The following is a 12,418-nucleotide window of genomic DNA, read 5'->3' on the forward strand; positions in this document are numbered from 1 at the left end:
ACAATTTAAATTCTTCCCAGCTCTCAGAGGTTGTATAATAAGACTTTCTGGGATCCATTGTACATCATCTACAGAATACAGGCGTGTGTGCACGTGTGTTCAGGCCCAAACTTTCACTCTTACAGAAGCATCACAGTCAAAATTTTGAACGTCATGAAACATTGCTCTGAAAGCAGCTTTGCACAAAAGGATCTGAGGATTCCCATGGAACAAGTTGAACATGAGTCAACACGACTGTGCCCTTAAAGCAAAGAAGGCCGACTGTATCCTGGGTTGTATTAGCAAGAGCACAGCTGGCATATTAGAAGAAATTATTATCCCTCTCTATTCAGTACTTCGTGAAGACCATACCTGAAATACCGTGTCTGTCTTTGGGTTCTACAGTATTAGATGGGCAGTGACGTATTACAAGGAGCCGAGTAAGGGCCACAAAGCTGGCCAGGAGCCTGTGATATATGAGAGGCTGTGGGAACTGTGATCTTTCAGCTTTAATAGAAGAAGGCTGTAGTGACATATTGCTGTTTACAGCTACTGACAGGGAACATAAAGACAGAGTTGTGTGTTTCTTGGAGGTGCCCAGTGATAAGGCAGGGGGGACTGCCTGCAAGTTAAGACACAGCAAATTTTAGTTACAAGTAAGAAATTTTTGTTTCTTTGTTTAAAAAATACCTTGGACATGCTCAAAACTCAACTGGACAAGTCCCTGAGCAACCTGGTTTAACTGGACGTTCTCTGAACAGGAGTTTGGACTAGCTGACCTCTGGATATTCCTTCCAACCTAAGTTACTCTGTGATTTGTCAAAAGTTACTTCTGGAACTTCAGGGTTGTACACCCAAAAAATGCTCTATTTGCACCCAAGAAGGGATCAGAAGCTTAAGTTGCAGAACTTACTACTTATAGAGGCCCCCTGAAAGCCTAACATCCCAAATGCCACATTTTCCATTAGCTGGTTTTGACTTCTCTGCAGCTTAAGGGCATCTCTGGTATGGAGCTCAGACTTTTCAGAAGAGGATATCCCTCAAAGGTACTCCAAGAAACACCTCTTCCTCTCAACTTTTTGCAATTTGGCATTGTAAAGCAAAGGCATATGGAGGTATTATAGGACATTACTAAATAAATTAAGTTTATATCAAAGTTGTGTTTATTAAAGCTCCTTAATTTAATTGAATTGTCCTCTATTTCATTACTACTATTTTGACTAAGCTAGTCATCATGATTTAAAAAAAAGAGCCATCCTTCTCATCCATCCTATTACTCTGAATCAAATAAGAGGAAAACACCCCTAGTTTAAGGCTTTTCACTCCCTTGTGCTTTGACTATATTCAAGTGTACATATTTAGTATTTCCACTTTCCATTTTTTGCCAGCATGTAGAGGGAAGCTCTTACTCTCACCGAGCCCTTTGTGTGGTTTTGCTAAGGTTCCAGCGAAAAATACTGTTACAGTTACATGCATAGCTATTTCTATATTGCATTAAAGTAGTCCTCTCAAATAGTGGATTTCCACAAAATACTGTTGCTTATTTCTTTTTTTTTATGGTGATTTACACAGTCCAAAGAACAATACCTTCAGTTTATTTTCCAAGACTAATCAAGAAGTTGATAAATACCTGTTTGATAATGTGAGGGGTTTTTCCCCTTGCATAGTAAGTGCACATTTTACGACGAGGGCACATTGCTGTTCGTATCAGTGCAATGGGAACCATAGACTTTTTATAAAGCCAAGAAGCTGACAAATATTGTATCACTCAGTAAGTAGTTTGTATTACTCATTGCTGACATCATCATAAACCACTTTTGTTAAGAAGACTTAAATCCAAAATGTTTCAACTTACCCCAATTAACCAAAATTATTTTGTTCTCCTATAGCTCCTATGGGTATCTCAGACCAAAGTCTAAGAGACTTCTCTGCTACTGGAGGCCAGGCTGCTGGAGATAAAATCATTGACACTGAAGCTGCTGGTCAGGCCAATTTAAAAGAAGGTGGCAGAGAAGAAGATGGAAGCCCAGTCAAAACTCCACAATTAGAATTGACTCAGGATGGAAAGGTATGGCTGACTTTCACACCAAAATTATTTGTTCATGTGGTGTTTGTCCATGTGTGGCTATTTAGTGTCTATTGCTTCTGAACATCATACGGAACATCATATTAAAATATTCAAGTAAAATAGTCAAGTGCTTTCTGTGGGTTTACCTTCATGTAAGTGTATGTAAGCAAAAGAGAATACAAACTTCTAAATGGCACTGAGCTAGGGTTTCTTTTATTGCTTTACATCTAATTTGAATTCTTAGTAAGCTTGCATGAGTTCTTGAATAACTGTTTCAAAGGGTAAATAATGTTATTCATTTCCTTAGTTTGTTCAGATTTTAAAAAGAAATGCTAATATATGTCCACAGGTGTGTACATTCTACAAACTACAGAATTTTCTACATTCTACACCCAACTACAAAGTTGGAGATATTATGACTGAATTTAATTACCATAGGTAATAGTATTATTTTAGTAGCCATTTGCAGAATTATTTCATCCTTTAAAAATTTGTATGTTGACTAAGGTGTAGATTTCTGCGAAAAGTTGAGTACTGTGATCTGTTCTTGTTGCACACATTTACTTGTCTTGTTTGTTTGAGCTATAAGGGAAATAGGTCAAAAAATTAAATTTAGATTTTCTATGATTTGATGCAAAAATTTTCTCCTAAAGTGTCAACTAAAATCTGCTGCTCTTTCTCTCTTACGGATAATTTCTTTTTCAGCAATTCTCCAGAACTTATTTTAATATTTAAAGAGTAATTTTGTCTTCAAACATTTTTGCAAGTTAGCTACCCATTTTATTCCTAGCGAGACTGCTGAGTTTCTCTGTACAGTTCATATGTTTCCACTGCATTCAATTCTAGGAAGACAACAATACCATAGTGGCATTTTTTTTGTTTGCTGGCAAGTTGAAATACTTTTGAATTAGCCTAGAAAAAAGACACACAGTTTCTTCATGCAAGAAAGATGGTAAAATAAATGACTATGTTTTGCCTTTGGGCTTGATAATGGTGATACTCCCTTGTTTGGGTATCTTTCAATATTTTAATCAGAGGAGAGGAGAAAAAAAAAAAAGAGGCAGTATTTCAGGAAGTTGTTCCAGGAAGCTGTTCAGTAAGGTTTGTTACACATGCCTATTCTGTGAACAGCTTTCTTTTTTCCCTAGCGCGCAGATCTTTCTTTTTTCTTTCTGGCTCTCTTAAAGTCTTAGAGAAAATAGTTATAAAGCCAAGAATCAAATACCAGTTTGCCTTTTGTGTACTGCACTGTCCTCTGACCTTTCTGCCAAAGCTTTGAATGTCTGTCTGCTTCCATCTGTTTTGTGACTATTACAGTTCAAAAGTGCACAGTTCTTTACAGCCTGAGAACAAAAGATTCGTAATGGGTTCCTTTCATAATTCACAGAAGTAAACAAGTTGGCTGCTTATAAAACACAAGGAAATTTTTGTTTTTATTTCTATTGCTTTAGTAGAACTATCCCTTCTTCTAAGTAAAAGTTTTCACTAACTAATAATTTCTTTTTTTTCCCTCTTCACGTGCCTTCAAACTTGCATTTTTTGTTGTGCTTTCATTTTCCACTGTGCACAGAATTTTTTTCTTCAGCTCACTCACATACACCCCTCATCACTACCCATCCATTCTGTGTCATCTCATCTTACATACTTGTCACCTGTCCGTGAGATAGACATGCTTTCAGATATTTCAGAGGAAGATTCCTTTGGAGAGCCCCTCCTTACCATCCCAGACATTTCAGAGTGCAGTTCAGTGGAACAAACATCAGATCATAATAAAACTAAAACAGCTTCACCAAATAATATCTTTGAATCTATGAGACCCCTAGCTAGTCGAGGCTCCCCTGCTGTTGAGGGAAAAATCCATACAAATGACTACAAAAGCACTGAGCTGTGTGTCTCATTCAGCTTCTTCAGATGCCTTTCTTGTAGTTTCCGTTCGCTGCTTGATGAGGATGGCTATATTACTTTTCCTAGCCTTCCTGATGTTTGCATCTCTTTCCTCCCACCTGACCTTCAGCACTATATTCCTATTACCTCTCCTTCCTTCATCCCCTCTTTTCTCCTTATCTTTGTGCTCCTTCTGTCTGCTTTCCAGTCTATTCCTTTTTCACTCACATTTTCCCTTCCTCTTGCTCTGTCCCTCTGCTACCTGGAGCCAAAGGCGACCTCCTTTAGTGGCTCTAATGGCAGTGACCTGAATGACAAAGCAGAGGAAGAGGAGGTGTGTAATTTTGTTGCTTAAATGTTGACACTTGCACATGGCTTTTAGGCTTGTTTTCCCAAGGCTTGCTCAGTTTTGCACACTTCCTAGTATAGAGATATGTCTATGTACATGCCTGTAAATATATATATAAATACACACACACATGCACGCACATGTGTATATCTGTATCTTTTTACCATCTTCTTTGTGAAAAATTGCCATCATGGGATTTTTAGTCAAAAATTTTTTGCTTGTGGTTTTTCTGCCTGATTTCCTTCAGCATGCATAATTTCATTCAATTCTACAGACACTGAGCTGCAGGTGGACTTGCTTTGTAGTTCAAAATATTTACGAGTCCATAAATCTGAATACCGAAAGTCCTCTGTGTAATAACAGATATGTTGTTATTTGATACTATTTGCAAGTTCTGCTTGCACTATCAATTTGTTTTAAAATGCACGTCTTCCGCGTGCATTGACTGGAATGCACATCTCCAAAGTTCTATTTAGATCTGAAAAGTCAAATTCCTAAAAGCTGAAATCAGAAAACTGTGAACACTTTAAAATCAGCAAATCAGTTTTTTGTTATTCCAGATTTCAGATGTTTCAGCCCTGCAAGGCTGTGTGCAAAGTTGAGTCTGTCCATGGCACTTTTTCTTTTTGTACATGCTTTGATTAATTTCTAGCAGCAGTTAAGGTGGAGACTGATTTCATTCATTAGCTGGGATTGCAGTTTGTGTCAGATTGAATCACTGAAGTCTGAACATTCTTTGGAATACACTGCTAAAATTGCTGTACAGAAGCCTCAGTCACATTGATATGTTGCTCTGATCATCTGGAATGGCTGACAAAATGCCTCCTTTCCTTACGTCTGCTGCGCATGTTACAGCACTAGGAAAAGGTCTTTTATTTTGATCCTCACAGGAAATGTGAAACCGAATATTATAGAACGAAAAAGGAGGAGGGCCTGTTTAATGATACATTTAACAAAGTTTGCTAAACGGATGTACATGTTAAAAACACAGTTAATATGATATGATGTCATTATAACACCAGTCTAAGTTTTTAAAATAATGAAAAACGTGACTGTAAAGATTTTCTCAATGTTTCTGTAACCTAATTCAATCCATAATTCATGACATAAAGTTACAGAAAACAGAACTCAAGATAAGTCAGAAATTAATAAAAATGCAAAAATGTGCATTCACACAGAATCCAAAATACAACAGTATGAGCAGTAAGTAAACCTCTCTTCAGATTTACATACTTGCAGAGTGTTGACTTCGACATGCATCTTTTCTAATCTGAGCAGTTGATATTTGTATTTGTGGAAAGACTGGGAAGTGGTTTGCTGTTTAAAGGATGCTGTTCCTTAAGGCATTCAGAGTACTTGGAGAGAAGATATGAAGGTTAGCTACCATTTCCAACAGAGTGCATTGCAGTTTAAGAAGGAATATACTCACCTAAAAAGGAGGAGAGGGGTATAAATAACTAATCCCAAAACAGCAACATTCCTAAAATATTGAGACAGTTTGTAGATACGGTATTCAAATGTTTGACTTGAACCCTAGACTTTTCCCAAAAGAACTCCTGGATTAGATTCCATTTTCCCATCAACTTGTTGCAGAATTTCAGTTGCTTACCATAGAAATTATGCATATCATTTTTCTTTGTTACTCATTCTTAAATTTTCACCTGAGAAACACTTAAAAAGTACAGCAAGAAAGGGCCGCAGGGTGAAACTTCCATTTTTCATGTCGCTTGTGCCAAAAATTACTTCAGCCATTCTACAACAATGTAGGTGAAAGAAGACCAAAGTCGCTTAATTTCGACATCTGGGGCCGAAACAGTAAAGGTCTGTAAATACAGCACGCTTTGCAGCATTTACAAAGAGATGAAGCCTCTGTGTTAGTCTGTAAGCATATGTTAACACTTCCTTTTCTTGATAATTTGTCATGTGCTCACATAGGTGGAATACGAAGAGGAGGAAGCACAGCAGAAGGTGGTTGGTTTTTTTGTGGTTGCTTTTTTACAATTGAACTTGGCCGTAGCTGCCTGCCTTGTTAGCACCCTAAATTTTCCGTGGGTTCTGTCTGTATAGTGCCTTTTCACCTAACCATTTTTTTTCCTTTTTTTAACTGTCTGATTATAAGGGTCCTTTTTTATTTATTTGCTGGTCTATTTTATGTTTCTTTTTTTTTTGTATGTGGTTTAATTTCACAGATCAATTCCTTGAGAGTAGACGGGGAAAATATTTATGTCAGACATAGCAATTTAATGTTGGAGGTTTGTATGTAATGTGAAAAATACTCTCCATTCTCACGGGCTGCCAGGCTGCATGGGATGGGAGGTCACTTGCAGGCTGTTATGGACACAGTGCATGAAGTGCATGGGGAAAACCAGCTTGGAAATGTTGCATGTTATCATTCTAGTTTCTGAGTTTAAATTAAAAAAAAAATAAACAAACAAATCCAAAAAACCCCACACCAAAACCTCATCTTGAACCTTGAATGTATAGTTGTATATTTTTGCAAGATGTCTTCAAGGTGGCAACTGGGAATAATAGCCCTATTTAGATAAAGCAAACACATGGGTCCAATTCACAATTCTAAATGGATTTTTGTACATTACTTCTCAGTGTATGCATCTTCTGTGAGCAGGGTTTCTAGCTTTTGCCAGTTTAATCAACCTTTATCAAATACATTAGCTGAATAAAAGGAGTTAGTAAGGGTCAAGCATAGAAGTATAGAAAACTAGTTCTGGTTCTGACACTCATTGATCTTAGGAGCGTTGAGAAATGATGCAAGGATCAGCTATTCAAAAGTAATGTTTAAATATCTTCTGAAATCTTTGCTTTACTTCCATTTGAAAAACAAAAAATAATTTTTGCTTCCTGAAGGTTGCCTTTCACTGAAGATGCACAACAGCAAAGCTCTATGAACAGTATGTTCATGAGTAATGCTTAGTCACTGAAGTAGAGATGTTTATTATAAGAATTTTCACATAGACTGCTAATCTCAATTATTTAATCAGAGACTGTCTGTAGTTATAATCAGTATAATTTAACTTGTAGTTAATAACTTAAGCTAATAACTGAAGATATTTTAGAAAATTCTACTGCTGTCTTCATTCATCCAGATGGGGCTATAAATAATTCCCTTTGTCACAAAAACGGTCTCTTTTAAAAAGTCAGTGGTTTTGTTCAGTAAAATGGAGTTGTACGGATCGCAGTAACCCAACTAATGTTTTATGGCTTTTTGCAGCTTTTGATCACTATTGAAAATTTGCTTGTATATAACTTACTAAAGCACTGGAAGTGCGCATTGCATAACTGTGCTTTGATCAAGTCCAAGAAATGTGCCTTGTGTCAAACCAAGACAGGTTTTAAAATAATGACATGATTGTTGTATAATAGAATGCCTTTGGCATAAGATTTTACTTCACTCAGGAACTACAGACTTTAGGAGGACATATTTATGTCTTATTTGTTAGTCCAGGGTGAAAAGTGGTCTTGTGAAAATACAAGCCTACTGAGCTGCCAGAAGGGGAGAGGTTCAAGTGTTCAAACTGCACATGGGATTATTCACAGAATTAGGAAATAGATGTGCAGCACCAAACCCTTACTGGTGCTGAATATGCAAATGAAAAGAAATTAGAACTAATGAATTTGGGGGTTGGGTTTTTTATGACCTAATGTGAGGCATCTTTGCATTGTGATCACTGATAATAAAAATCCCAACTGAGTTAAAGTAAGATTTCAGAATGATCTGCTAAATAGTATGTAAAATCTTTGTACAAAATCCAGATTCATTACCTACATTATTATTTCTGATTACATTCTTTTGACAAAACTTCATTAATAATTGTCTGCAGTGATAATATTTAATTTTAATCTTCTGTCCTTTAATTCTTTACTGAAAATGAATTGGAGGCTTAAACTTGAATTTAACTACAGAATACTGAAAAAATCTTCTTGTGTTAGAGTGAGCATAGGCAACACAGGCTTTTCTCAAGACCTAGAATACTGGAAGGAGGACACATTATAAAAGCAGGGTGAAATCTGCTCTCCCCACCAAAGCCCAGCCATTGCATTGAAAGGATAATGAATTTCCAAGAAAGCCAAGCAGATACATTTTCATCTGATTACCAGAGCAGTTATGTTTCTGCATATCTCCTGAACCTTACCTCTACTTTGTATCTGGTACAAAGTGAAAAACTAGCTTGTAATTATTTAATCCAAGGTGCTGCAGTTTAGCTTCAATGGGTCATCACAAATCTAATTTGGTATTCACGCTGTGGTGTCTTCTTTGGCATTGGCCTATGGAGGTGCAATTCAGAGAGATCATTTCTTTGGTATTGCCATGCACAGAAACTGTTCCTACTTGTGTCTGTCTGCTGCCAGGTTCTTAAATGTGGAATTGGCAGATAACAGGTTTTAAGTCTTTAAATCTGATTCCTCCAGTAAGTTTAAGCCTACATGAGAGGCACAATGAGTAGTCCCTCTGAAGCTAAGCAGGTGTTAGCTGCTTGCATATTTGGCTGTGTAGTACTGTGTTCACAGAAGTAAGTATTTTTCATGGAGCTTGTAATAGCAAGAAAGATGCATTTTTATGCTCCTTGGGTTCAACTATTTTTACAGCTACCTTCAGTTATGTTAGCTGTGCAGTATTCTGAAACATTTGCATCTGTACTTGCAAATTTTAGATGAAAGCAAACAGCTACTGGAAATTATTATTGTTTCAAAGAGCTAATAGTTTCATATTTTGGATGAAAGTAGCCCTCTGTTAAATAACCATATATGGCATTATTCTTCCTTTGCTTTAAAATATGAAAGAAACAAAACAAAAAATCTTGGTCCCTTATATCCTTAAACTTTTTTTATTTTAAGGCACTCTCCCGAAGGTCACCTCTTCAGACACAAGGCACTTTCCTTGGTTTGGTTGCTTTTGTTTCCTTTTTTTTTTTTTCCAGTTAAGTTTGCTTTTGTTGTCGTGTTTTGTCCTACTTTGTTTTATGTTGCGGGTTGCTAGGACCTGGATAAGACCCAGGACGACTTACTGAAACACCAGGCTAGCATTAGTGAGCTCAAGCGCAATTTCATGGAATCCACACCCGAACCACGCCCAAATGAGTGGGAAAAGCGGCGTATCACACCTCTGTCCCTACAGACACAAGGGGTATGTCACTGCAGACACCTCTCCGCATGCGTTCCCATACAACCCTGTATGTAATACAGTAAATGCAGTTTGTCCTTTAGATTAACACTTTATTTGTCTAATGTAGTGTTGTTTATACTAAGTGTACATTAACTTTTTTACCACTTACTATTGGGCCTGACTTTAAATAGTGTGTGGAATTTTATTTTTCTACATGAACAACTGAATCAGAAGAAAATGGAAGCAATGGCAATATTTTCCGGTATATTAAGGACATCTTAAATTTCACTCTGATTTACACAGATTGATGGAGATAACTTTTCAGCGACAGAACTTTTCCCTCCTTTTTGTCTCGTTAACTCTTCATAGACAGCTTGTGGATAAATACACAAATAGTCTGTGTGTTGTTTCAGAAGGACCTTTACATGATCAGTTAATGTACAGTGTTGACTTCTGTTGGGCACATTTAATGCAGTTCTTAAAATTTACTGTCTTAATCCTCAAAAGGCTATAAAACAAATGTATCTACTTTTTCTCTATACCTTCTTTCTGACTGAACATTGAAACAGCAGTATGGAAAACAGTTTTCTACAAATATCATCCTGAATGCTCGTGGCAAGAAAACTACCCAAATAAATTTCTCTTGCTGTTGTGAAACTTTTAGTTTTATTGGGTTATTTGCAGCTTCTTTCATAGAGTAGCAGAGCAAATCAGTCTTCAAAAACAATCAGTTTATGTTGTATTGTTATTCTTTTCTATCAGCATGGTTCCCACCCTTCTCTCCTTAAATGTATTGTCATATTTCCTTAAATTTTTAAGCATTCTTTTCAGTCCTCAGAGAGGTATGCTTTCATTTAAGCAGGCTTGATGCTACCAAATTATTTTTGTTAATAGGACACTATTTCAGTAAGATATGTAAGCAATCTGAGCTGTATGTCCATACAGATAACAGTTACTGACTCTATGGATCACTTCTTTAATGGCTATTTTGTTAATTTACGGTCACTGCCAAGAAATTCCTCAAATTCCGGAGTAGTACCTTAATATTTCTATACATAGTGCTATCTGCACAGGTACAGATGTTGGTCATATTTTCAAATATTCATGACACATTGGTTCATTTAATAGCTATATAGCTAAATATATTTTTGGTTAAAATAGACATTTATGTAGAAGTGTAACTTAGTTTTTATTATGTGCATGTGTGTATTTTTGTGTTGATTTCTTTGTATTGAAGTTGAGGCCTCCTTCAAGTTATTTTATCTGTTTGTTTTGTTTTTCCTCATCTAGTATGTTCTGTCACTTTCAGATGATTTGGTTTTATATTATTTATAATGTATGTCTGTCTCATTGCTTGTTGATTTACACTGGTTTTATAAAATGAAAATTAAATAGAAAAAAGGGGACCACATTTTCCAAGTGAAAACGCTTCCTGGGAAGGAGAAACAATGGATTGCAATGCCATGGATTGGTGGAGCAAAACCTGAGGAAACCGATAAGGTGGCTGCCCTGAAACCTACTGCCTTTTTGCTGTATCTGCTGCGGGCTAGCTTGGGTGCTTCTTTCTTTTCCTTTTTTTTCTTGATGGAAATACCTTTTTAAAGCCAGTACTGAAAGGATAATGTCAGGTTGTAAACCAGGATCTCTGTGTGTGTATCTATATATATACACACATATGAATGCCAGCAACATTTTGCTTAAACATCAAACTAACGGTGAAGTTCTGAATTGCTACTATTGGAAAAGAAAAACAGTTCTTCACTGGAAAATTACTGTATTTGATGTGACAAGGATGACAGCAAAATATGTATTTCCATTCTATATGGAAATAATTGCCTGCAGTTATTTGACACTTCACATAGGAACCTTTTGCTTTATGTGTTCACTGTCGAATCATTATTCAAATCAATAATGCTTTGCTTCAAAGGCAACCCGGTTCTGAGTACCTCCACACTTCTGTACCTCTCTTTTCATCCAGGAAAAGAGGGAGGTTTTGTCCTTGATAAGCTGGTTTAACATCTGTGCAATGAAAAGCACTATATAACCAGTGGGACTAGTAGCAGTGTGATAGTGATGATGAGTAGCAATTGTGATGTTGCTTTTTTATGTCACTTTTGGTCTATTAGGTTAATGTGAAGCTGTCAGTCCTATTTCAGTAACACATAAAAATATGATGATTGGTAAACTGTACTTCCATCCTGAATTATTTGTTGATGGATACAAAGAAGTCTGTGTTCAAGTCTTTTGTTATCCCCAATTTATAAATTTGCTGGTATTAGTAGACTCAGTCATATCTCTGGACTTTACGTATTACCTGTCCTTTAGGATAGTTGGACAATAGACGAGAATAAAGCAGGGATACCACTGCTAATATTCTTTCTTTTCATCCTTCTTTTGCTCCAGTAAAAATACTTGTAAGCAAGTAATTTTCTGTGTATGAGAAATGTTGCTTTGGGTAGACCTCTTTTGTGCCACTATTCTTCTATGTCACTGTACTCTTAAAAGCGCACAGCATCTGTGACTTAATTAAACAAAAATCATACCACATTGAGATGTATGTCACAAATAAATACATTAAATGTTTTTATTTTATGGATACCTACAATATTTTTTTTCTTTACTCCATCTTCTGCAGCTCGTAAACAGTATTTCATGTCAGAGTGTATGACTGTGTACCAGAAGGAATTTGCCAGGAATTTAAACATCTTGGCAGGCTGATACAAAATTGATGAAAAGTGCCAATTCTATCATTTAATCATTTTTACTAAATGCCTCCTCCGGGAACAGGGGTTACATTATCAAACAAATTGTGTGACCAGGGTTTTCCTTTTAAAAGACTGGAAGACCCAAAAATTTGAAGGTGATAAAATTCAAAGAAGTGGGCAGTATGTATCTCTTTAATTGTATATATATATAAGGGGTGAGGGTGAGAAAGAGAAGCACACAGCCTAACCACATACCAGATAAAGATTTTGGTTTTCCCTTGTCTTTTTTTTTTTTTTAAAACTGCTTTGAG

General features: G+C 36.4%; 1 protein-coding gene across 22 annotated transcripts in view; it reads left to right on the forward strand.

The window, feature by feature from the left end:
• Nucleotides 1-12,418, forward strand: part of EPB41L2 (erythrocyte membrane protein band 4.1 like 2) — a 115,798-nt gene that overhangs the window by 87,919 nt on the left and 15,461 nt on the right. For 10 of the 22 annotated variants that reach the window (XM_064649478.1, XM_064649472.1, XM_064649489.1 and 7 more), the window contains 4 exons: nucleotides 1,869-2,047; nucleotides 6,470-6,532; nucleotides 9,277-9,423; nucleotides 10,798-10,902. In XM_064649478.1, the coding sequence (XP_064505548.1) occupies nucleotides 1,869-2,047; nucleotides 6,470-6,532; nucleotides 9,277-9,423; nucleotides 10,798-10,902 (494 nt within the window). Of the gene's footprint in view, nucleotides 1-1,868; nucleotides 2,048-3,617; nucleotides 6,102-6,215; nucleotides 6,255-6,469; nucleotides 6,533-9,276; nucleotides 9,424-10,797; nucleotides 10,903-12,418 lie in introns of those variants that run through there. The other 12 variants (XM_064649485.1, XM_064649486.1, XM_064649492.1 and 9 more) reach the window with 5 other exon arrangements.

This window comes from Pseudopipra pipra, chromosome 3 (assembly GCF_036250125.1).
Source record: "Pseudopipra pipra isolate bDixPip1 chromosome 3, bDixPip1.hap1, whole genome shotgun sequence".
Classification (NCBI taxonomy): Eukaryota; Metazoa; Chordata; class Aves; order Passeriformes; family Pipridae; genus Pseudopipra; species Pseudopipra pipra.